Here is a 27,812-nt window from a genome sequence, read left to right as displayed (position 1 = left end):
GCATTACTTTTTCATTATCCCATTTATACCACAAGTGACAGAAAGTGTGCGTGTCTGTAAATTAGTAACAAATAATTCATTTTTTAAAATAAAAAATGGTTTAAGATAACAAATGGAGGTATCAAAATCAAACACTCTTTTAATTTTTACGCGACACTAATAATAAATAACATGGTCTCCAAAAGAGAAATATACACGCAAATATGATACTTGTCAAAACACACAGCAATATGATAAGATAATTTACGACTTTATTGAATTGGTGGTGTGCTGGATACACTTTGAATAATAGTCTTAGCTTCACCTCTAGAACTAAAATTACCCATAACACAATAGTTAATCACATTCATGATAAAAAAGAAAAGAAAAGAAAAGAAGGTAGTTGTATAAAAAAAAGTAAATAGGAGTATATTGAAGAAGAATAACTGATTCCCATCAATAATAAGAATCAGTTCCACCACATATATTTATTAAATATCTAAGCAGACATATTTAATTTACAAGTCAAATGAAAACGCTTGATATGATCTCAACACAGCCAACAACAAACAAAACTGTGATGGCATCAAGCTCAAAGACACAAAAAAACAGACATAAAAATTCTTTTCTATTTTTTATTATTATTATTTAATATCAATGAAACTAACTCAACGGGCAATTAATATCTGAGTTATTAAATTTAAAACCCATTTGTTGTTTCTCCATCTCCCACACCATATCACCAGCCTTCAACTCCGCAGTGCTTGGGCTTGTAATCCTTCATTCAAAGATGAGTTCTTGACTTTATGTATGGGGACAGGGAATAAATGGTTCCCAGGTGTAAGAAAATGATTGGTTGAATAGGTAAAATAGAAAGTGTATACCTCAAGCTTGAAGATGAGTTCTTGGGCAGTTTGGGCAGAAACAATAATGTTACGAGCAGCTGGTGTTATAAAACCTTCAGCCACTGCTTTGTCTATAAAAGAGAGAAGGGCGTTGTAATAACCATCAACGTTCAACAGCCCCACCTACAAATGCAACACCACAGGCACACACATCACTAACAACTAATCGTTTTCTTACTTCAACAATTACTCCCACAAATAATCATACTGTCCACTTTAAGATAGTAATAGATAATATAATAGTAATCTAAATTGTGTTTCTAGAAACTTTTCTTAATTATGTTTTCTAAACCCTGCAAAATTTTAAATAATATTTTTAGGTTTTAAATTTTAAAAAAACTAACAATAATTAAACTAAAAGTTATATTATGTCTGTGTTATAAATTCAGTATTTTTTTAAAAAAATATTAAAATACATAATAATTATATAACTTACAAAAATATAACATAAAAACAAATTCCTAAAGTAAATAATAATAATATATTTTCTCATGAACAACTATATATATATATGACTATGAAAACAAACAAATTAATTATTGGATAGTTTACTATTTTTCTAAATTAATTTAAATGTGTTTTGTTTGAGAAATTGAGAAGCAACTGATTAAAGGAAAGCATATAGATTTGTGAACTTAAATTTATAAATCTTAGTTAAAAATATCAATTTTATATCAACGTTTTATACGGTAAAATTGTTATAAACTCCAAAAGTTTTCAATTTTATGTAATTCCTTTCTCGACATTGTTTCACTCTTAACCTAAATCCTTTAGATTTTAGATTTTAATTTGAATATGCAGTGTAAAAGTTTTCATTGCTAAAGAAATGGTAATAATTACTGAATGTTGTTCTGAGTTGCAATGATGAAATTAAAGGCAACAATGCACTTTACTTTTGGTATATGGATAATGGTTGGCCTACTGATGAAGTGGCCATTATTATTAGAAAAAGAAGAAGAAGAAAAACAACACACACGCACACACATTCACGTTTCTGTGTTTTTATATATGCTTTATTGACTCACTTTTGTGGAAAGCTCTATTAATACATATATATATATAAGGATTGGATTTAGTAATAATAATCAAAGAAAATGCATGAAATTGAGGCTCAATTGGGTGCAATTAATTAATACTAATACTAATTCTTAAAAGGGAAAAAGAAAAGAAGAGAAAAATGTGTGAAGAGTGAGAGAGAGGTTTAATATTTACGGGTTTATGATGGATTCCAAGTTGAGCCCAAGTGATTACTTCAAGTAGCTCCTCTAGAGTGCCATACCCACCTGCATGCAATTTTAACTTTTGTTTTAATTATCTAAAATTAAGTAAGTAGTATACTAAGAAGAAGATCGAATGAGACCTGGTAAGGCAATAAATGCATCAGCTTGTTTGGCCATCTCAGCTTTACGTTGGTGCATGCCGGATACAGGTCGCACTTCTCCCACCGTTTCTCCGGTCAGCTGTGTTCCAAATATAATATATACGTACGCATGTAACCTAACTCTTTACATATTTTTGTTTTTCATTCTCATATCCCATTAATAACTATATATATCATTGAAAAACATTTATGATTTACCTCTCTTAACATCAGCGTTTTTGGAATCACACTGCAAATATAAACCCAATCTCAATTATCATCAAATTATTTTGGACAATTGAGAATGATCTTGTCATGAGATAAAACTATATATATTTTTTCCTACCGGAACTGAAAGGAAGAAGCATTATTTTGGTACAATATGTTGCAGTGTAGTTAAAAAGGTTTTTGGAGCCCTTGCAACTATGATAGAAACTCGTTTCCTTGATTGTTGTAAAAAGAAAAACCCTTCACCTTTCTTTAGATTGGTACGGGATTGCAACCATCTTTTTAGGCCATATTAGCAACCAGAAGAAAAAAAGATTCAAGTATATATACTTTTAAAAATTGCCAAAGTTAGTATGTATTGATTGGCCACTATGTTGAAAAAAAAAAAGAAAGCAACTTGGAATGCATACAAGTATATTTGAAAGAAAGAGTTACCCTAATACGTGGCAACCACCATCATGCACGGCTTGAGAGACTAAACCCATGAGACCGATGCTCCCTCCTCCATAAACCAAGTCAATGTTTCTTTCCACCTGCACTACTTTATCTTCAATTAACAATCCTTTTTTTTTTAAATTGAGGAGCAATTAATATTTAAGTGCAACCAATATTATAACTATTTCTATATAAAATAAAAGAAAGAAAAAAATTTCCACTTCATAACTTGTATTAAATACTTAACCGGAACAGTTTGAAATACACCCAACTAAGTTTTTTTTGTAATTAATATCAACACATTATTAATTATTCATACGTCAAAAAACTTGAACTTGAAGAAAAAACAAAAGAAAAAAGAGAAAAGAAATGATATTACTAGGAAAGCAAACATCACTAAATTATTAATCATCTCTCTCCAACCTTTTTCTCTTAATGATCGGAAGATTGTTATTTTCTAATTTAAACTCCAAAAAGGTTTCACCATAAGTAATTCCCATCAAAACAAAATATAACTAGTAACTCTAAACCCCAAAACCAGTTGAGTTCATATCTCAGGTAGTGAAAGTATAAAAAATATGAAGAAGAAGAAGAAATCGATATATATCTAGAATATCAAGTTAATGGTAACCCTATAAGAGGTTAAAGGTGAGAGATGGATAAAACATACGAGTTGTTGAGCTAGTTGAAGAGCAGCGAGTTGATAGGATGGGTTCTTGCCGGGGCTGCTACCACAGAAAACACAAATTCGTTTAAATCTAGAGTTGGTTTTGGTAATTTGAAAGAGTTGATGAGTTTCCATTTGTGAGGGTGTCCAAATTAGGTAGGGTTTGGAGTGTTGGTGACTCCCAATTTAATTTATACTACAATAACAAAATTAAAAAAAATATATACATAATATATATTAACAAATTAAAAAGGAAAAAGAAAAAAAGCCGCCCTTCCGACATATCACATCTCTTTACAAAATGTATTTCTCTCCTCTCGTGGAGAATTGGTATTTATCCACAACGAAATTCACGTTGAAATTGTTAGCCTTAGAAGCATAGTCCCAAAACGACGTCACTCCACTCCTTTCTGGATCTCACTCCATGCATTCTCCCATCACCCTCTCTAATAATCCCCTTTTTCTCAATCCTTTCTTCAAACCCCATTTCGTTTAATATATGTGTACACATTATAGATAATTATTGGACCATTGGTTGCTGCTATATCTGTCTTCTATTTCTTCAACTAAGAACGAGGTCCATACCCTTTAATTAAAAAGTTTGGGTAAGCAAATATTTATCATTATTTTCTAAACATGCATTTCCACGTTGTTTATGGAAGTCTCATTTATAAATTTATATATTTATTCATGAGTTTGAGGGACACTCAAGTTTTGGAAGGAATGAAAAGATAGACAAAAGTAGATTTGTCGATATCTCCAAGCACGCCGTTGTTCGTCGAGCGAGGAGAGGAGTAAAATAATAATATAATTTTGCTGTTTTCTTATATTATAAATGTTTTTTGGTAAATTAAACTTTCCAAAACAAAAACCGTTTCAAAATAAATTGTAATTATCAATAAGTTTTTCTTTTGTCATTAATATTATGACCGTTGTAGTCTCTCCCTGCTCAATATATATTTGGATCTCATTCTTCTCTTCAAAAGATACACAAAAAACAACACATCAATTTCATTCTCTCCTAAAATTCTCTTTCAATATACCGAACATTAAAATGTCTATTTGAGTGTGTTGAGAATTACGACTAGTTTCAAGACAAAACTAATTGAAGAACAAGGTTGTTTTACCCTGGGGATGACGGGGCGATCAAATTTGTTTGCACTAAAGAGTAGAGTCGCGGAACGTCTTAAAGAAAGTAAGATTCGCGACTCGGTCATTTTCTAACCTGTTTCTGTTTTGCAGTACACGTTTTGACTAGGTGATTTAATCAGGCGTTTTGATCGAGTGACAAGCGAGGTGATCACTAGATGTTTTGATCGGCACACGAGTTTATCAGTTGGCGTTTTGATTAGAAGGTGAGGTGTTTATTTGGCGATTTAAACATTATGCGAGCTGGCAAGAGAATGCATTCTAGTCAGTGAGCTTATACCAACACGTTACACGAGATACAAGGCATTAAGAATTCTCATCACTCCTTCTAGGTGAATTGCTATAACAATAATAACCTTGATATTGACATCACAACTAGGTTAGAATTTCATTATGAGTGCATTTCGTTTAAATATTTAAATTTTCTACTTGCTACACTATTACAGTTTTTTACTTAAGCATCAGTACCACGTTGATATTGTTGAAATATCTTAAATTCATTATGTGACACTACGAACAACCCAGTACGAGAGTCTCACTATTAGTGTTGTTAGCAGGTTCAGAGAAATTTTTCGTTATCTTACAAGTACATCTAATTTTGGTCTAGTTTATGGGAATGACACAAAATGTCTAGTGACTAATTATTATGAGATTCTAACTATGCTGGAGATGTTGACAGCAAGAGGTTTATGACTATGCGTTCACTTTGGATAGTTATATTCTTAGTTGGAAGACAACCTTACAACCTAAAAGTTACTTTGTCTACTAATGAAGTAGAGTACATGACCTTGATAGAAGCTACTAAAAGAGGTAATATGGTTGAAAGGTCTAGTTAGGGACCTTGGTTTACATCATGACTGAGCTATTGTATACTATAATAGTTTGAGTGCAATGTGCCTAGATGAGGATCAAATTATTCATCATGAGAGAACTAAGCACATTGATGTGTGATATTACTTCTCTTAAGAAGTCATAAACAGAGAGTTAAGATGATGAAAATTGATACTGGTGATTAACCACGTGCTGATATATGTTCACAAAACCGGTTCCACAAGTAAAGTTCCAACGACATTGTTTGGATTTGTTAAATGTTTTGAATTATCAATTGTCTCTTATGGGACACTTTTGAAACACGAGGGAGAAGTATGTGTATATCTAAACAATGTTGCATTTGACACTTTTTTGGTGCAATTTTATATATACCTCATTTATTTGGGAGAAAATTCAAATCAACATAGAGATTTGTTGGAAAGTCTTAAAATCGTTACGATTCGTTGATGTAGTTATTTACGATTTTAACCATAGAGTTTAGAGGAGTATTGCATATATAAACTCTCTAACCTAGTGACGTTGTATTGTATTATCAAAATATTCCTTCTAATAATATTTTTTTTCCTCAGCTAACACACTGTAAGTAAACCACGTATATTTGTGTGTCAATCTTTACATTTTTTTATTGTTTAGTTGTTGAGTTCGTAACAGGTATATATATATTGATATTTTCAATCATACTTTTCTATTTATGAGTTGTGTTATTATCAAATTACAAATTTACTATTGTTGCCGCATAAAGGTCGTACAAGGTGTATTCTGCTATCAAAATTTAGGCATCAACACTTTCGATCCTCCTTCCATAAAATCAGCATTATTTTAATTTAATCTTTCATTTTCTAATTCAGGTTGGAAATAATATTAGATATATACAAGTATTGATCAAGTGATTGATGATTTAACTAACATAGTACAATTTTTGAGTTTTAAACTTCAAAACATCGTAAAGCCATTTCCTCTTTCAATATCAATATTATATGGAATTCTGTTTGTTGAGTCTTTCAATCAATTTTTAAACTCACAGTAAGGGAGAGTATTGCAGTGCATATACATGATATGAATATAATTTACCATTGTCCAACATTGGGTTGATCAAAATGATTTAACTCAAACACCTATCTTCTATGGAAATTAACTCAAACACCAATTAAAATAAAATTAAACACAATAAGAACCATTCAAACTCTAAGAGATCAGTCTAACTGTCAATTACGGTTAAATTAATTCATGTGTTATCATGTTCAACCATGTGTTTTGCATATATCAAAGTCCTATTCTTTTATTGAATAAAATGTATCAAAAAGTATTATTATTATTCATCGTCAAAGTTAAGTACTGTTAAACCGACATAATATAAGTATAATTATTTAATAATCAAAATGAAGGTTGAATCAGTTACACTTGTATTAGAAATTAAGAAAAAGTTCTAGTAAAAAATTTGTTTTTAATTTACTTTTCATTACTTTTTAGAAATATATTACAAGAAACTTCTACCATTATATATTATGATCCAACCCGTATCTTGATGTTATATATATTATGGTAGTTGGAATAGCCCATAGGGTATATATATGGATAGTTAGTTTAGAGATTGCGTAATTGGAACAAACACCCTTAAAGCCAACGACCCCAAATCTCTTCTAACAACCTTATAATATAATTTCATGATTAGGCATTAATAAAATAATGTAATTATGTGATAAAAGTGCCATTGAAAAGTATAAATTTTTGCTAACTTTTTTCGATTGTACAATAAATATAAAGAAACCAAGCGGACGTGAATGTGAAGCTATATATGATGATCGTCATCTTGTCATTTCCCTAAACTAAATTAAACTATACGTGTTATTGGGAAAATTTAATATATTGTTAGAATTGAAGGAACAAGAATGTTGGTTCGTTATTGGATAATTAAGTATACGTGTAAAAGTGTTTGGTGGAAGAAAAAGTGATTTGATTATATATAATGATTAAATTAAATGGATGTCAAAATAGTGAGATGTCGTAACAATTTAAATTTGTATTTTAAGAGAATAAGTTAATTAGTAAAAACTATCGGTTCGATTTGATGTTTAAATCAAGAAATCTCATTTTTCTTTAAAATAATCTCAATTCGGCTCACCTTTCATGGTTCATATTCACTTTTATTATTTACTACAACGAGCTCGACTTTAACTTTGAAAGACTAGACCATTTGTATTTGGATCAAACATGCTCGTTCTTTTGGCCAACTTCATCCTCCTAATACCATGGTTTGTTTGATAAAAAGAAATAAAATTTTAAAAGTATAATTATTTGTATTTTATATTTGCAAATTTTGGTAATTGATTCATAAATTAAATTTTAATGTAAAAGATTCTTAAAAATAATGTTACAAATCACATAGTTATTCACTAGTATTATAAACCATCACTAATTAATTTATGAACTTTTTTATGTTAAAATGATTGTATAATAATTATTTTTCTAAAAAAGAAAAAGAAAAAGAAAAGGGTGCAACATTTTTCCACCAACTTTGAGAAAGAGGCATTGCACGTGAATCATTGGGTTTGGTTTTATTTAAAAATCAAAAGCATACTCTTTTTATTAAATGTAAATAATAATTATACAAATTTAATATATTTGTTTAATTAGTTGAAACTAGAAGAGTTATTAATTATGCAGCACAACACGTGACTTTTATTTTTATTAATTGTATTTTCTTTCAAGCACACAAGAATAGAAGATTATCAAATCATCTACCAAACCTATAAACAAAAGTGACCATCATCAAAATCATAAATTTCATTTAATAGTCCTATGTATAGTTATTAAGTAACAAAAGAATTAAATAATTCTAAATGAATATATATATATAATATATATATATATATATATTTATCTTCACCTTTTGTTTAGAAAGATATATTCAATTTTTTCATTTATTCAACCAGAGCATAAAATCTTCATTTTATATAAAGCTTCGAGAGAGAAGCCCAAGGCTTTGGCCCATTTATTCCCCTAACTTAATTATGTATTCTAGAGAATGTTATAAGTGTTAACTTATATAACCATTTTTAAAAAATGTTACAGTATGCACTTTCATTATTATCCTAAAATTACTACTATTATAGTTACCAAAAAATAAAAAAAGAAAGTCGGATTGAATTTTTTTGTATGTTTGGTTGAACTTAGTTGAATATATGTTATGAGTGGAGGATTGAGCTTAGTGTTACTTTATTTTTTGGGATGACAATATCGTTCTATGTCCAACAAAAGCATTTTGTAGACCATTTAGTAAGCTTTTCTATAATTTTCATAACAAGGAAAGCTCTTAATAACTTCGGTATAGACTTAAAACTTACAAATCACATGTTTACAAAAAATCACATTCATAAATCTCAAATGATGCTTAAAACTTCCATACTAAAATCACTTTACTTATAAAACATTTTTAATTTATAACCTTCACTTGAATAATACTTTGCATGCTCGTGATATTTACTAAAAATTCATGCTTGAATTCATAAAAACTTCTTCAAGCCCAAACAGTAAACTTTTACCTTTGAGAAGCATAATTATAAAACAATGAACTTCAACTTAGAAATTATTTTCAAAATGTTTAAAGGTCACACACAAATACTTGTTTAACTCTATGGTCTATGGATTTGTCCAATACTTTCTTGTCATGAAATTTGAGAATTTTAACTTAAACCAGCCTTCCAGAATCAAATTATCAAACCAAACTAAAAAAATTTCAAAAACTTCAAAACTTGTCAAAATTGGGTGTAATGGCACATTGGCACACTATTGACTACATGGCCTGGGTGACAGACATGCACGCGCGCAGGCAGACCATCAAGAGGTCTAGCCGCATGTTTTTTGTGCGCACTTGGCCTTGTCACGTGTTCAGGTGCCACGCATCCCGCCTCGCACAGTCGTGCGTTGCATGCGCACACACACACCCTTGCACCCTGATGTTCGACCAACCTCAGCAACAACCTAGAACACTAAAATTTTTCAGAAAACTACTATCAACTTTAATTGCTCATAACTTTTAAAACAGAACTCAAAATTCAAAACTTCCTTCTTCAAACTTGCTTAGAAATGAGAAAACTATCTTACCTCAAAATATTAGCTTTAAATTTGAAGAATTTAGTTCTGTAGCTTACAGAAATTCAACCTTGATTAGAATCCTTTGAAATCCGACCTTCAAGTGTTCTTGAACTTCAAACTCAACATTTCCTTAAACGTTTTCATCCGAAGGCCTCATACTTAAAAATAGACCCATCAATGAAGCTTCTCTAACTTGAATCACTCAATTTACACGAGAGAATTGAGAGAAATTTAATTCTGAAACGAGCCTATTTATAGAGTTTTTTGAAAAGTGGACTTTGGCACCTTCTGCTTGCATGAAACCATCATTTGCATGCTTAGGACACTTGAAAACTACTTCACCGTCTACCCAAAATATCTAGAAGCACTTTTAGTCGTAGCATGTCTTTTCACCAAAAAAAAACCTCTGATCAATTTGTCGCAAAGTTAACTTTGCCTAAGCCTCATCGCCAAGCTTTTGTTTTCAAGAGCCTTCACCTATAACCTCTTATGCCACAAGCTTCCCTACATGCTAGCCTTTCCTCATGTAGCCAAGGTCCCCTCCCCAAGCTCCCAATCTCGGCTGCACACAACAACACAAAGCTTATCGCCTACTAGCCTTCAACACCTAGATAACCTCTTTGGAGGTTATCTCGCCTAGCCTTAACGCCCAAAGCCAAGAAATTTCCATGCCCAACCTTGTCTCTTAGACGTTCTCTTCGCGAAAGACCACTCTTCTCACCTAGGACATGAGCAAAACGCCTAATACCTTATAAAATAACCTCTCAACACTTAGTCAAATTTTTAACCATCAAGCCTTCTTCTTTCCTTTTGGCCGCCAACTACGCCTTCCATACTTAGCTATATTTCTTTTCTTTTTCCCCACCTAATAAAGAACAACAAACACTTAACTTCTCATAACACTTAACACTTAAACTTTTAGGAAGTTTCAACAACTAGGGTTTTACATATGCAAAAAAAAAAAAAAAAAAAAAAGAAGAAGAAGAAGAAGAAGAAGAAGAAGAAGAAGAAGAAGAAGAAAGAAGAAAAGAAGAAGAAGAAGGAAGAAACCAATTGTTCATTACTTGTGTTGTTGCTAACAATATTTGGGAGAAGGTGGGAGATCCAGATTAATTAGCGAAATAACAACACCAACAAAAATACAAAAAAGGTATTATGATCTTCAACACCATTGTGGTTGTCCTTTGGAGCATTTGGATTGAAAGGAACAACAAAGTTTTCAAAAACAAGTAAAAAACCGATAATGAACTATGGGAAGATGTGCAAGCTCTCACTGGTTTCTGGTTTAGCAGATCTAAATTATTTTTCAACTACTGTGCTAGCTTTATTGCTTTAAACCTTCATACTTTTACATAGTTTTCCGGGTCGTTGTTGGGCTTATCTCTAGCCTTTTATGTATTATTCCTTGCTTCTTATACTATTTGTTTTGATCATTAATGAAGCGATAATGATGAGAATGTTAAGAGGTGTCCATCTAATGGAGAGATGTCTAGATGTACCATATCCTTTATAAAAAAAGGTTTAAAAGACAACCAAAGTTGCATTCAAGTTTCACTCATAATAACTCTAATAAAAATATATTTTTATAACAGTGCAGCTAAAAATAATTACACAATTTTACAATGTTTTTCAAATGGTTTTAGATTTTTTAAAAAATATTCATTTTGAATAGATCGTGTAATATAATTTAAATTAAATGGTTTGGTCTTACATTAAGTTTGGGCAATAAATTATAATTCTCTTCTCACTTAGAATATAATTAAACTAGGAAAGAGGAAGCATAAAGTTAAATTGATGAAAGGCAGCTAATTCTTGTGCCCTTATAGGAAGAAGATTGAATGAGAAGCAGCACTCAATTAGATTCCAAACAAACACTAACATCCTTATTATTTAAATATAAGTCAAAAGATTCGCACACAATACACATAATACTATTTAAACTTTATGAGAATTAACATAACGATTGAATTTCAAATCAAGTCAGAATCTTACCATTATATAACATGATATAGACATAAAGCGTCTACATTCAAACATCTATTAACCATTAAGTAAAATATTTAGATATTTTCTACATATGCTCAAACCACAGTCAGCCAAGGGAATTTATTTTGGATGAACAATATGCTATAATGGTTGTCTTCCTTGTCTTCATCATCATCCTTGCTCTACTCACAAATTTAGCGTTCTTAAAGTTGTATTGTTGGATAGGACTAAATGAATTAGTCAAAATAAAATTGAGAGTGCGTAGACATACATATTAGCTGGTAAAAGAAATTACATTAATGTAGAGTCAAGTTAAGTTGGCGTGTGTAGTATTTTGTTAGATTAAATACACAATAACTTTATTTATCCCTTGAGGTGGTATAGTGATACTATTTGTAGAGTCTCAAGTTTGACATCTACTTGAGACATATGCACTATTAGTGTAAGGTAGGCTTAGTTGTCAAGGTTTCAAAAGTTTTAGCTTTAATCATGAAGCTCGACTCAATTATTACTATTTTCTAAAGTGATTCAACTATACCAATTCAAGACTTTATGTCGTAACTTTCCATTTTATGACATTCCACAAACTTCCACAGTTTCATTAGACTACAACTTTATATTTGATAATAGGTAATAATGTGCATGATTCAATTATAAATTACAAGATTTTTTAATTAAGAGATTGTTGATTCAAATTTATAGGGTCTATCGATTGAGTGAGGGTGTTTTTTTGTCTCACCGTGTGCACGTTGCTTTCGGAGGAGAATCATAGGGGTTTTAGCCCATCATCACATTGACAACCACAGCCACAAAAGTGTTTTTAGTCTCAAACGAAGCGAGAGAGAGAGAGAGACGATTAGCCGCAACCAAACGCATCTTCCCCTCTCTAGGCACAAAAGGCCACAAACAAACGTGTGGATCTCTAAAGACTACACAATTTTCTTGGTTCCCTTACAAGCATGTTCATCTTCTCCATTTTTACAGATACATCTAACCCATTTCTCCATTTTCATCGGACCTCCATATTCCTATTTTGGCAATATCAAAACCCATTTCCCCATTTTCCTTTCTCAACCCAATATGTCTCTATTCACTAAACTCCACATCGCCATTTCTCCTCAATTCACCATCAACAACCTTCAAACTACAAAAAAAACAACATCCATTCCCATTTATAACTCCAAAATTCAATCCAAACACATTTACGTTTCTCACCCTTTAGTGTTGTTTAAATCCACAATGCAGAGCCATTCACCTCGTTCCCTTCGCTCCTCGATCAAGTGCTCGTTGATCGACCCCGATGGTGGGGTTGTCGTCGACTTGGTTGTGCCTGAGAGTGAAAGGGCCTCGAGGGTTTTGGAGGCCGAGCCATTGCCGAAGGTTAAATTGACCCAAATTGATCTAGAATGGGTCCATGTCATTAGTGAAGGATGGGCGAGCCCGTTGAGAGGGTTCATGAGAGAAGATGAGTATTTGCAGAGTTTGCATTTCAATTGCATCAAAATTAAGGATGGGTCTTTTGTAAACATGTCGCTTCCTATTGTTCTTGCCATTGGCGACGATGTTAAGGACCAAATTGGGTCCTCATCTAATGTGGGGTTGCTTGGTCCCAATGGAGATTTGGTTGGTATTCTTCGCAGGTTAGTTTTTTTCTGAAGGGTTGGTTAATCTAATTTCATTCGATCTTTTAGCCTCTATATATGGAGATGTGGAGATATGGCGATGGGCTTTTTTGGATTTTTGTTTGAAGTATTGATTAATGAAATATGAGTTTGTTTTCTTTTCCACCCTATGTTTGGCCACCTATAATTGAAGTTATGATATGACACAAGTTAAATTATTTAAATCCTGAGAGATGCTCCGTTACAATTATAATAATCATAATATTCCACTTGCTTGAAACAACTGTGTTGATCATGTCATATTTTATGTTGGAGAACAATATTTTAATAATGCTCCACAATCTCGTTTATAACATATTTATTTGAAGTTCGAACAAAGGTGACAATGGTGATGATCTTAGATTTATGGGTTTACAAATGCAAACGCCTAGTGTTGGATTTCTCGAAACTTTCTTTTTGTGAAAACTAAGGCCAATATGTACAGAAATATGTTTGGTCAAACTGGAACCAAATCATGTGATTTTCCATCCTCACTTTGAACAATTCTGCAGCATCGAGATATTCAAGCATAATAAGGAAGAGAGGATAGCTAGAACTTGGGGAACAACTGCACCTGGGTTACCATATGTTGATGAGGTCATTACAAATGCTGGGAACTGGCTTCTTGGTGGAGATCTTGAAGTAATAAACCCCATCAAATACAATGATGGACTTGATCATTATAGGCTGTCTCCGAAACAACTTCGGCAAGAGTTTGATAGGCGTCAGGCCGATGCTGTTTTTGCATTTCAATTGAGAAACCCTGTACATAATGGTCATGCTTTGTTAATGAATGATACACGAAAGCGACTTCTAGATATGGGTTACAAGAATCCAATTCTATTGCTTCATCCTTTGGGAGGTTTCACAAAAGCAGATGATGTGCCATTGGATGTTCGAATGGAGCAACATAGCAAGGTTTGTTTTCCACTATCATCATTCTAAAGAGTTGTTTTCTTTATCATTCAAAAGCTTCCCCATTTTCAGACTCTTTACTCTTTATAAGTGAAAATGTACAATTTTCTAACTTTTCCAACATTCAATAACTTGAAATGAAAGATTTGATTTTCTCGACCAAGAAAGTCAATAGAATGTTGGTTGAATGACATGATTCATCTCTACTCTTCAGTTAATATGAGTGCTCAATTTTCTTAGCTGTTTACTTAGTTTCTGTGGTTTAAGAGAGACGTTCTATGTCTATAGGTTTTAGAAGATGGAATCCTTGACCCTGAAACGACCATTGTTTCCATTTTCCCGTCGCCAATGCATTATGCTGGTCCAACCGAAGTACAATGGCATGCTAAAGCAAGGATCAATGCAGGTGCAAATTTTTACATTGTTGGTCGAGATCCTGCTGGAATGGGTCACCCAACAGAGAAGAGAGATTTATATGATCCAGATCATGGCAAGAAGGTCTTAAGTATGGCCCCTGGCCTTGAGAAGCTAAACATATTGCCCTTCAAGGTCAGTATCTCAACGACTTTTCCTTTTCCTTTTCCTACTTTCTGCCCTCTTCATTTTAACATCCAGTTGACCGCAGGTAGCAGCATACGATACTGTTGCGAAGAAGATGGCGTTCTTCGACCCTACTCGTGCTAAAGATTTCCTCTTCATCTCTGGAACAAAGGTAAGAGCCAAGTTGAGTTCGGACAGGATGTCATTTTAATTCTGTTGTGACAATAGTAACTGAGTTGTACATGTGGTTTGTATTAGATGCGAACGTACGCAAGGACAGGTGAGAATCCTCCTGATGGTTTCATGTGCCCTGGTGGATGGAAAGTGTTGGTCAATTATTACGAGAGCTTGCAGGCGGAAGAGGCGTCGCCACAGCAGGCTGCATTGTCAGTTTAGGGAGGGTTTTTTGTGGTCATTTGAGAAGGAATGAGTTTAGTAAATCTATGCGAGTTGATTGAGGAAGCTGCCGAGGATTGATTTGAGCAGAATGCCAACTTCAATTGTGTATAAATCTTACATGTATTCTCGGTTTTTATGCTTTTTAGATTCTATTTTTGTTCAAATGTCTGATAGATATGCTTGTGAAAGTGAATTGTTTGTAGCTTTTCTTTACTTGTGAAATGATATTCTTATATTTTGGATCCTCTTTTATTTATTTATTTATTTGTATATGCAGTTGATGGTTATAGTAGAAACCACGTCGCTGAAGAGTAAAATTAAATGGTAAGTAAATCCAATACAAGAATGAAATTTAGTTGGTAAGCATTTGAATAAAGACAGAGTTGAGGCAGTTTTGTAATTAAAAAAATAAATGTTTCTTTAATGAGAGATACATTTATGTTGGAAAGAGGAGATGCTACATAGAGAGGAGAGGGAGAGAATAGAAAATGAAGATGAATGAAATGAACAGTTGAAGCAAAGGCGAGCATTTAGAAAAGAGTGGATTGGATTGGCAAGGATCGATGGATGGGGATGACTTGAAGATCGAAACTAGAACCTGTCATTGGGAGACACAAGTGAGAAGGTAGGGAGTGGGAGTGAGCGAGGATTTTTGTATTTCTAGAAAATCAAAAGAACCCGAACTACATTTGCGATTTCTTTGACTAGAGTTGCCACCCACTGCAATTCTCCTAATGCTCAACTTAGTATTGGACCCAAACTGGGATTACATTACATATTTTGATTGGAAAGTGAGGTTCCAAATAATGGGTGAGCTAGATGGCATGCTGAAGATCCTTTCGGTTTTGTAGACTCATGGGCTTGATGGGCCTAATAGGATTGAGCCTATGGACAGATGAGATAGATATTATTAACCCCATAACTATTCACCAATACTTGTAACTAGTGAACTTAACCAACAGTAGATATCTTTAGATTGTAGTTTCAACTAAACAAAAGTGATTGTTTTTTTTGTCAGCCACCCTGTGTTGAATTGTCTTTTCTTTTTCCTCAATAATCCAAACTCTGAAAACAGACAAAGAAAAAAGTCCTACATATCCCCTTAATAATATACCATTACCCAATACAAATTTACAACATAAAATTGAGAGAGAGATTAGGCAAATCCACATCACTGGTTTTAGCCTGTTTTCTCAATAAAGAAACTAAGCAAAGCCAAAAAGCACCAATTTTCTGGTATATGCATTACTAGGATTAGGTACATCCGGAAAGTACAACAGTGCAGCAACAAAAGGCAGTGTGATATGCACAGCACAAACAATCTGACCTTTTTATCTTGTGGGTTACGCTAATTATAGAAAATAAAAATCATTATTCGAAGATAGTTGTCCTTACTTTTATATATACATTGATATAAGATTGTTGAGAATGATACGTCGAGGATGTTTGGGGGAAAAAGTAACGTGGAGTTTCATGTGATAAGCAAAGAGAATTGAATTTGGTGTCTGACTGTGTTATGTTTGTAAACATAGAAAATAGGTACGGAAGTGATTGGCTTTCGGTGAGATAATTGGAGCATATACATAGTTGCTCTGTTTTTATGTTCCCTTCAAATGGCCAAACCAATTTGGTTCACACAACGTGGAGGAGTAGTAGTAGAAGGATCCAACACATTTCTTTTCTTTTAAAATAAAAATAAAGATATTCATTTTAAATATAGAAAATAGATTCAATTATGTACGAGATAAAATAAACTCTCTATTTTCTTTACGATTTAGATAAACACTTCTGGATCTAGTAGTAAAAGATTATTCATGATCATTAGTAATAGAGACGCCAATAGAAGTTGATATAAGTTTGTCTAGTGTCCATCCATAATTGTATAGTAATACAAAGATCTATCATTTATCTATTCCGATCTATTGCTATAAATAATTTGACATTTTTTTCGATCGATGAAAATTTATTTGTATGTTTTGTTTTCAACAGGTAGTGTAAGGTAACAACTCCTTTTCTTTGATATTATATGGCTTTCTATCTCATTTCCACCATCTAATTTGGATTCATTTATCTTCTTTTTTTTCTAATTCCAAGTCAACTACTTTTACCTGTCCCACATATATGTTCATTTTTAAAGAAAAGTTACCTTAGTGAATTCTATTTCTTATAATAATTTAAATCATAAACTTAACTAAATTTAGAAAACAAAAACAAAAAAATTAAAAAAAATACCTAATTTCCTCATTTACAAATTTTGGCTTGATTTAAAAACATTGTTTAAAAAATAAATGATAGAACAAGAAGTTTCGTGGTGCAACGTATAATGAATGTTTATAGGTTTAATTTTTAAAAATAAAAAACCAAAAGTCAAATAGTTATTGTATGGAGTCTAAATTCTTAAAATTTAGGGATATGAATTCAAATATTTTCTAAAAAAGAGACTAATTTAGTTTATTAATTTGTTAAATGGAGAGATTTCCCATGATTTATTTTTTAAAATATAACACATAAATAAGAAATTTTTTTGATAATTTTTAATAATTGTAGGGAAAATTATAAGTTTTGAATAATTTGGAATTATAAGTAGGAAATAGACATGAGAGGTGACCCATGTATTTAATTAATCAGTGTGTGTCATCAAATTTTAAACTCTTAGGTTTTTCCAATATTTGAATAATGGTTTTGTTTTAAGTTTTTCTTAAACAAGAAAAGACAAATTCTTCATTTCATGTAGGCTGTTTAAGAGACTTATTTCCAATTCATGCACAAAACTAAAAACCATATGCTTTAATTTTGACATTTCAATAATTCAACTATAATAATTCTCTCCTAAGGTCCAATCTTATTCAATAGCCACATATAACGTAAGGATTCTTAATCCTCCAAGTCACTCCTTAATTAACAAAAATATGACAAATAATTCTCTACTCCAATATCTCTAACCATCATATAAACAACAAAGTTTCGTTATATATATATAAAAAAAAAATCTTTAAATACAAATTAAGGCCTCTATCAATAATTAACGCTATATAAACTTCAATATATTTTTCTCTCCCTATTTGTAGAGGAAGTTAACACACTCTTGTTTAGTGAAAAATCGTGTATATCGTTGCGTCGATTTCGTATCGATCAAACTTATTTAAGTTTGAGGATAATTAGGTTAAAAGGAGTTGGTTTGAGTTGTAGTTGGAGGGTTTGAATGTTGTTTGTAGAGTTGAAAGGGAGGAGAGGAGAAGGAGGGTACTATAGAAGAAGCCTTATTATGATTGAGATTTTCAATAATAATATTTCACCAAACAAATGGATGGCATTGATGAGGCCTCATTTTGTAACCAAAAACATATGCATATATAAGGTAATAATAAATTATATTAATCAATAACAATGTATTAAAGTTTTTATTTCCGTATCATATTATTGTACAGCTTAAACATACACCAATAATAACAATAATAAACACTAGAACACTGTTATCTCAATCATAACAAAACAATAATAGTCTTTTCTTTAAGATTTATCATTATTGAAAGTAGAAAACTTTAATATTAATTGTAGAAAAAGAAGAAGAAGAGAAAGAAAAAGAAGATATGGTTTTTATGGCCACAGATGGTGGAAAAATGAGATGAGATGATTAAGGAATATAATAGGATATTTGTGATTGAGAGTTTACAAAGATTGTAATATATTTGTGTTTTGTTTTTAGATTCATTGGTATTGGGAAGTACAACCACTAGTTGTGAGTACAGTCATCCTTTGACTTCAACAGTGCTTTTCTTTTACCAAAATTAAGTCAAACCAAAACCCACTCTATATTTTCTTCCAACCATATACTATTTTCATAAAGACTGCTTCACTATCAGTTTCTCAAAAACAAACACTATTTTATTACATACAACATTTTTAATACTGCCTCTATCAGAGATTAAAGAATTATAGTGTATTTCTTTAAACTCTACAACAGTCATATCCTAAATGACTATATATATATAGTTAATTATATTAGATACGATTTCTAATATAACATATGCATTCTAATTCCAACCCCCTAACAAAGATTCTAAATCAAATCAACAAATTTGTTGACTTTTTTTTTCTTTTCCGTGGACGACAACTTTCAAAATTAATATTAGGCCAAAAGGTATGGATTTGAATGGTTGTAATTCAATTTGGGGGCAGCCCAAGAATTAAAGCAATTGAATAAAATAAGGTTTCTTAAGAATCTCTAGAATTAATTAATCAGCCAAAAAAAAAATATCTTGAGAATAGTTAAATTATAATTTGGGAAAGTTAAAATTCTATCTAACTAAGTCATTGTATTTTTAAGAAGTATTTAAGAACAATAGAAATTGATGTAGTTAGATTATTTACCCACACACACAATAAAATAAAATACTTTGCTTTAAGGCATGATTAATGCTGAATCTTCGTGAATTTATTAGAAAATTTATTTTTGAAAAATAAATTATAAGAATATTAAATTAAAAATAACATATTTAGAAATATAAGATAATGAATGTAATCACGATTTTTAAATCTAATCTTAGTAAATTGATAGTTTATTTATCGACGTATAACTTAATAAGTCAGGGAAAATTTTAAAAATGTGTTTCACTTGGATTTGTTTTGTTGTTGTTTGTGTGTATTTAGTAATTGTAATGAGACGTAGACTCCACATTAAATTATGTTATGAAAGAACGTAATTTGATTATGTTAGAAATTTACGTAAACACATTAAGGGTTATTGTTAGAATTAGTATTACTTGTATAGGTATTAGAATTAGAGTTGGTAGTATGGAGTGTTTATTGTTATTATTAATTGGACCATTATTGGTGTGGTTAGACCACATAATTGTATAAGGGTAATAATAAGCATTGGTAAAATGTTATTAAAATTGGAGCAATTTAGAATATGAAATAGGGGGGAGGGTCTAAATTAATTAGGAATAAAGAAAAGAGAAGAGGGAAAGAAAGAAGAGGGTAGGGGAAGGAGGGGCCAAGTTGTGGGAAAGAGTAAAGGGTCATTTTGGGCTCAAAACAAGTAATTAATTCACTTCTCCCAAGAGAAAAAGAAAAAAACACCAAATGGTCTCTTATTAATATTTACCCTAAGCTAAACCCAACCCAAAAACTCAAAAGGCCCTGTTTCTCTCTGTTTCTTTTTTTTTTTTTTTTATCACCATAAATACCCCCCCTTCTCCTTTCTCACTTCTCTCGCTCTTCACTTTCCTCACTTTCCTCACTTTCCACTCTCTTTTTCTCTTTCTTTCTTTCTGCCTAGCTAAACCCAAAATGGCGATCACAAAGACCACCAAAAGCCCACAAACGGCGGTGCTGAAACACCTACTGAAACGCTGCTCCAGCTTAGGCAGAAATAAGCCCCATTACGACCAACCTGGTCTCCCTTTCGACGTCCCCAAAGGCCATTTTGTTGTCTACGTTGGTCAACACCGAACCAGACACATTGTCCCCATCAAATTTCTCGACCATCCTCCTTTCCAAATCTTGCTCCAACAAGCCGCTGAAGAATTTGGGTTCGATCATGACAGAGGCCTCACTATTCCTTGCGATGAACAAGTCTTTCTAGCCTTAACTTCTTCCCTTCTTACTCAACTTTAAATTCAGACATATATATATATATGTATAACTTAGTAGTTAGTGTTTCTTCTTTTTTTTTTTTTTTTGGTTCTTCTGGCTTAAAATGATGAAGCTGCTGCACTTGCTTCTCTGCCATATAATACTTTGAAAGGAAGAAGGAAAAGCCACGACTCCCAATGTAACAAAAAAAGAATTTGGGGAAATGAAAAATTTGACTAATGACAGTAAAAGAGTGGAAATGTGGTTGCTTGTTTGTTTGATATTGTGAATGTGATTTTGTTTGTCTTTTAATCCACTAATTTAGTCACTGATTTTAAGGGTTTTGTCTACTCTGTTTTGGTTTTAAATTTCCCATTTTTAGCGTTCACGGTTTGGGGTTTCTCGATTCACTCAAACCGTTTTTAGCCGTTAAAACTGTTAGAAAAATATGGAATCCAAAACGCAATGGAATGTTCTGTAAACGCTCTTTGCCCTTTTACCTTTTCCCCTTTTCTCTTTATTATTAATTATTATATGCATATTATTAGGATTTAGGGTGTTGAGATGAGATGAGGTGATCTTATATTATGGTAATAATTTAAAGTAATTAAAGTAGAAGATGAAACATGAAAAGGACAATTTTTGGAAGAGCAGCAGACTGAGTATAGAGGAGAGGAAAGGAGATGAGAGAAGAGGACTCCGCAGTGTCAAATAAAAAGAAAAAAGAAACCCTCAGGATTCGAGGAAGGCATGTGAGTAGGGGCCACAAGCTCAGTAGAAATTTGTGAGCATCGGAGGGTTGGGAATAAAGGATGAGTATAGGTGTAGTGAAGGGGTAAGGCATAGGTGGACATCCACACTTTTCCCTCATTCAATTTGGAAATCACTTCTTCTTTTTTTTTTAGGTCCACTTCAACAAATACAAAACCTCCCCTTTCTTCATTTCTACACTCAGTTCCAAAATTCATTCCTAAATTCAAATCCTATTTATTGTATAGTTTGTGCTTATCATTTTTACAACTATTACTATTACACCTTTAAGATTCAATTTTAACATCCAACCATTGAAATCTATCATACTTTTTTAGTGTATGAAATGTAAATTTGTGGTGTATTCATATTTTTTTATATTATGCATTATAGACCTAATTTTTTAAACTATCTACAAAAAAAAAACTAAAAATTCCTTTATTAAGAACTCAACTTTTATAATTGAAAATTTAGAGATTTAATTGCAACTAACACTATTTTCAGTGGTGATATTTGCAACTTGTTCCGTATTTCTATTAAAAATTGGGTATAAGCTTAAGACAAACATCTACACATGTACATATTGATGAACTAATGATCTATATTAATGGGTAATATTTTAGTTAAAAAAGGTTACCATGCAACAACAACTTATGATTAAATATTTAAGTAAACGACGTGAAAATAGATGTAATGGGAGATTTATGAATGACTTTGGTTTTGTTATTGTTGTTGTTATGCATAGATTTATTGATTAGGACATTTATGCGTTTGTCTTTAAATACTAACTATTTAATTATAAAAATAGTTTAATAGGTCAATGGCAATAGTGTTAAATGGAAAGTTAGATAGAGAGGAAAACATCTGACGCAAAATAATTTAAGACTTTCTAAATGTAAACACTTATAATTGACCCTATTTTTAGAATATTGAGGACTCTTTTTAACTAACTATCTCTCATCCCTTCATCCCTTCATCTCTTCATCCCTTCATAATGTTAAATTACATAACTTATAGTTATAATGTTCTTTTTCAAAAATCTAATGGTAGAAAATGATTCATTGGGGTATATTATAAAATTATCATTGCATTTTTTTTTCTAAATCTCTATAACATGGCAAATTCTCTTTTTTTTTTTTTTTTTGTCATTTAGAGAAATGCTACATTTAACATTGATTATTAAATCAATTCTCTTATTCTCAATTTCACCAAGGTTATTTAATTTTGAGGATATCATATGATATTTCATTTTAAAATCAAATTGATTTTCTATTCTAAATTTTATAAGTGTATTTGGCAAATTATTTTAATTGTTTTGTAGGTCGAGTTTTCTTCTCCAAAATATAAATTAATAAGAGACATTTTCAAATATAACAAAATTGCACAACTAATCTACGATTGAACATACTAATTCTAAAATTTTACTATCTTTTAAAAATATTTTTCAATCGTTTTCAAATTTACAATAACTCTCTCATTAATAACTAGTAGCACTCAAAGTTAGTTTGGAAATTTTCCAAACAAATTATGTTGATATCATAATTTTTTTATATAAATATTCTTATAATTCTCTTAATTTTTTAATTCTTGGTTACACCAATTTCCTTTAACAACCAAAATAAATAAGTAAATAGTTAAAAACATAAAATTCTATAACATTTTACAAAATAAAGTATTCTCTTGAAACATAAAAAAAATAGTCAAATAAAAAAAGTATTCGACTAATTATTAACAAATACCATTACTGTCGTTCAATTTTGTTAAAATATATATGTCTAAAATTATTTGTGTTATATTTATTATCATTCTTCTTATTATAGTTTATATACTTTTAATTAAAATCAATTTTAATCATTTATTTATTTTAGATAAACGAGTTGCAAATAGACAACACAAGTCTTCAAAATGAGCATATATTTGTACTATAAATTTCGAATACATCGTTTATAATTTTTCTTTTTTTTTTCTTCTTTTATGTTATTAGTATTTCTAAAAATTTTAGTAAAATCCAAACACTTACAATATATGTTATATATTATAGTTTTAATTTATATTATAAATTAGTATGAAATTATAATATAGTTGAACTTTATGCAATTGAAAAGGTTAGTTTTCAAATTGAATATAAAACCTTCTATAAATATGAATAGATGTTTTCACAATGAAAAATATTAATGGATGTATGGTTTAGGGTTTGAGTTTTAATAAAAAAAATGTCGTAATTGGATTTCTGATGCCTAACAAAAAATTTCAATAATAAACTACTACTCTAATAGAATTATTATAACACTAAGAAACTATACACAATGATTAATTCTCTTTTAGTTTAGTTTAAGTGAATCTTAAATTATTGCTCATAAATTTAAATATCAAAATAGAATCTAAACAAAAACAAACTTAAAATATAATTTAAATTTTTATAATATATATTTTGGTTTTTGGTTTTCTCTTCCTAAAAAAGAAAAAAGTTGATATCTTTTCAAGATATTGCTGTCTAAACTTATAAACCATTAACCTAAATTTAAAATATAAATAACTAAAAGAGAACCTTGAAAAAGAAAATTATTAAAATTTTTTAAAAAAAAAGTTGAATATTTTTTGTTTTTGAAATAAATAATTATACAATTATAGATTTTCTTTATACCAAATAGATTACCAAAAATCAAAATAATCTCGAAATAAATATACTTTACAAAAATTAACAAAATATCATTCTTTATTGGACTTTATCTTCCATTAATTAATATTAATAATTTAATAGGCAATGAAAATTTTCTAATATTAGTAATTTTTCATTTAGAATCATTGCCCTATTTTAAACTTATTGTTATTTTTAAATCCCATATTGATAAAATTGTTATCAATATATTAAATAATGATATATAATAGCAAACATCAAATTAAAAAACTAACAAAAATAAACCTATCAATAGTGTCTCTTAATTAACTCTTTTTTCTTTTCCTAATTAGCAAAAGGTTTCTTTTTCATTTTCCAAAATTCCTAATTAACATTTTAAAAACACATTTCTCTAATACTATCTTAACTATATTACTAATTAATCTAAAAGATTTTGCTTCAAGTTTTTCATCCCTCACTCCTCTTGTTGTGTGCTAACTTTTTTTCAACAAATGTTTTTTGTTCTTTTATTTTATTTAATTCCTTTCTCTCTTTTTCTTCTTCTTCTAGATTTCGTCATTATTGCCTGTTAAATCAGATTTAAAACTACTAAATATAATAAAATTTTCATAGATTATTCTTTTAGGAGATCTTTGGTTATATGGAAAAAGTATTTTGTACCCATCCCTATATTATGGTAATAGAATATGTATATATTTGCATTATCTATAAACACATTAATCATTTATAAAAAATACGTGCAACTATTCCATGAATAACTTAGCATGAGTTTGCATTATCAATTTCAACAAGGTAAAAATAACTCAATTGTTAATTTAAATACTTTTTTTAAAAAAAAAATATTTTGTAGATTTATTTGTGATATCAATGTATCTTATATGGACACATCCATCATCATGTAAAATTGAAATTTTAATATCCAAATTGCATGGATTATTTAAATTCTTGTTTTGGATTTATTTTTTTCTTCTTATTTAAATCATTGGCCTTTCCAATCTCTCAATGTTACTTCGACATTCATGCAAGAGATTTCCTTTGTTCTCTTCCCGAGATTCTCTCTCTCTCTAAACATATTAGTCTCCTATTTTCAAATTTCTAATTTCATATATGTTCAAATTTATCTCATTTTTTATGTATATTCATAGCAAGCACTCATGTGCATTAACTTAGACATCTTATATATTATATTATATTATATTATATTATATGCATGAACTCAAAGTTGAAATTAATGATTTTTTTTGTTTATAAGATTCCAAGACAACGTGTAGAACATTGTATAACTTCCTTTCTCGTTAAATTAAAAATTACCTCAATAATTTGTTATTTATTTTAAAAAATAATCTTACAGTATTTGATCGTCCTATACTTTTTGTATATATTTCAAATTCTTAAGACTCTTTTCATGAAATTAGTTGAAACATTGGTGTGGTCGTGACATAGAAAAACACGGCCATGATGTCTAGGTTTCAATTTCTTTTACGGATCCCTATACCACTTCATGTTCTAATTTTCATTTTATATTTCAAGGATAGGAGTTTCATAATTTCTCAGTCCCCATTTAAATAATGCATTTGAATTAATATAATTAACTAATAAATGAATGAGATGTTATTGAGTAGATAACAAATAGGAGTGATAAGAAAGGCAATTGAAGTCGTAATGATTGATTCAGTATTAGTGTTAATAATCCTGAAATGAATGCATTTTGTTTTAACATGATTGCATCCCCTTTTAAGAATAAACAGATTATATTTAAGAGAAAAATTGGAAGGAATATGGGGGAAAAAAGAGAAAGCTGAAAAAGAAATAGATTAAATTTGAGAATAGAATAAAAAGGGAAAAGAATAAGATTTGAAAAGATGTAGAAAGGAGAGAGTAGTTAAGATTATGAGTATATGAAGCTTTATTTAATTATTAATATATAGTTCAGTGAACAAACATAGAATATACATATTGTTCTTTCAATCTAATAAAATAGGAAAAAGAATATAAAAGAAAGAAAAGAAGAAGAACAAATGGGATTTTCATCAACAACAGACCAGCGCTCGTGATTGCATCAAATCAAGTAGTTCCCATGTCACTTTATGGATTTACTACTAATTTAATTCTTTGTTTTTTAAACTTATGGGCTTAAATTTAAACAAAACAAAACAACATCTTCTCCATCTCTACTCTACTAATCCAACTTTTTAATAATATCTCACACTCTAAATTCAACTTTATTACACTTATGAAAACAATCACCAAATTTAATGAATTTGGTCTTTTCATTCTTATGTTATATTATTTGATCAAAGGATGAGAAGAAGACATCAGTTGGCCCTCACAAAGGTTTTTGAATATGGCTTTATTAAATGAATGACACCTATATTATATTAATCTCAAGTTGGGTCGGGGTCGGGGTCGTGTTTGAAAAAGTATTTGGTTCTTTGAGTAGAAGAAGAAGAAGAAGAAGAAAAGGTGTCACATGTGGGGGAAGTTGGGTGGGTTATAGGGGTATACCTTGCCGGATTTCAGCCCTAATGTTTGATTTTTTTGCCTCCTTTAATTAATTTCATACATTAGATCTTAAATCTTTAATAATTCCCACGTGGGTAGATATTCAAGGTAGATTATGTATATATCAAAGTTAATCTAATTAAATTTATGGAAGTTTAATTAACAAAATAAATATGGAAGTCTTGTGATATATCGAAAATGGTGGGAGGGGAACAGAACATTATTATTTATTAATAATCATATGGGTATAAGTTTTATTAGTTTATGAATGAATATCCATTATTTAATTTAGGGAAGGACTCTGCTTCATATTTACTGCTCTGTCTCTTCATCACAAACATATATGTATGAAATAATGCACTTCAAAAAGGGGACCTTTTAATGCTCTTTCAATTTAATTCGTACACAAAACAATTTGTAATGGCGATTCTAAGGATCATCAATTTGAAGAAAATAATGCAATGCCCTTTGCTTTGTTCTGTCCTCTATTTAATCAATACATTTCAAATCAATTCTTAAATGTATTTTCCTAAACTTTGAAACTATTCTTTTGTTTATTTTGGATCCAACCGACATATTTTGATCATTACACCAATTAGTCTCCACTATTGCTTAGCTTGTTAACAATTTGAAAATTTTTGCCTAACATTTTTTTGAATCCAAATGTTAGAAAAGATTGGATTCAGCCTAGAGTATTAGAATCTCATAGTCTTGTTTGGAAAGAGATGGTTACAAATAAAGTAATTGGCCTTCAAGCATTGGTAGACTTAACCAATTGCAAAAGAATTTGTAAATATGTTGTAAATTTTAGATTTAGCTCTTACAGTATTTTATTAGTAGACTCCAATAATTCACCCTAAAGTTCTATCACAAATAGATTTCGTTATAGTTGTAATTTTTTTAAAATGTTGTTATACATCTAATTATTAACTCTAAACGTGTTACTTACTGCAATTACCCTTTCAACAATTAAGCGTTAGTTAATTGAAAAAAATAATCTTTTAGCTAATCTCAAGTAAGAGATTCTACTATTAAATCTTGGAACGTAAATTTAAGAGCATGTATGTATTTACTAACTATGCATTGATAGTAGTTAAAATTCATAAGGAGATGTTATAAATGATGGCTGATGTTATGTAATGATTATGCATGTTCGATGGATTACCTTACTATCGACTATTATGATTGGTGTTTC

The 27,812-nt window shown here is 30.3% G+C and overlaps 3 protein-coding genes across 3 annotated transcripts; 2 read left to right on the top strand and 1 right to left on the bottom strand.

The window, feature by feature from the left end:
* Positions 1–411: 411 nt before the first annotated feature.
* On the bottom strand, positions 412–3,779 carry LOC101217182 (probable cytokinin riboside 5'-monophosphate phosphoribohydrolase LOG6). Its single transcript, XM_011654145.2, is given in 8 exon segments — positions 412–729; positions 731–757; positions 864–1,007; positions 2,097–2,167; positions 2,245–2,344; positions 2,464–2,494; positions 2,908–3,005; positions 3,578–3,779. Coding segments are annotated over 8 exon segments (690 nt in total). The 5' UTR covers positions 3,710–3,779; the 3' UTR covers positions 412–642.
* Positions 3,780–12,464: 8,685 nt separating this feature from the next.
* On the top strand, positions 12,465–15,402 carry LOC101217416 (ATP sulfurylase 2). Its single transcript, XM_004136342.3, has 5 exons — positions 12,465–13,275; positions 13,809–14,214; positions 14,500–14,760; positions 14,837–14,923; positions 15,010–15,402. The coding sequence occupies exons 1-5, from the start codon at positions 12,716–12,718 to the stop codon at positions 15,145–15,147; spliced, it is 1,452 nt and encodes a 483-aa protein (XP_004136390.1). The 5' UTR covers positions 12,465–12,715; the 3' UTR covers positions 15,148–15,402.
* A 4,939-nt stretch (positions 15,403–20,341) lies between these two features.
* Positions 20,342–21,071, top strand: LOC101217643 (auxin-responsive protein SAUR50). Its single transcript, XM_004136343.3, has one exon. It carries the CDS (start codon positions 20,443–20,445, stop codon positions 20,767–20,769), a length of 327 nt encoding a protein of 108 aa, XP_004136391.1. The 5' UTR covers positions 20,342–20,442; the 3' UTR covers positions 20,770–21,071.
* The last annotated feature ends 6,741 nt before the right edge of the window (positions 21,072–27,812 follow it).

The sequence above is a fragment of the Cucumis sativus genome, chromosome 3 (genome assembly GCF_000004075.3).
Source record: "Cucumis sativus cultivar 9930 chromosome 3, Cucumber_9930_V3, whole genome shotgun sequence".
In the NCBI taxonomy this organism is placed as follows: domain Eukaryota; kingdom Viridiplantae; phylum Streptophyta; class Magnoliopsida; order Cucurbitales; family Cucurbitaceae; genus Cucumis; species Cucumis sativus.
Note: the sequence above shows the minus strand (reverse complement) of the source record. Positions and strands in the feature narration are given on the sequence as shown.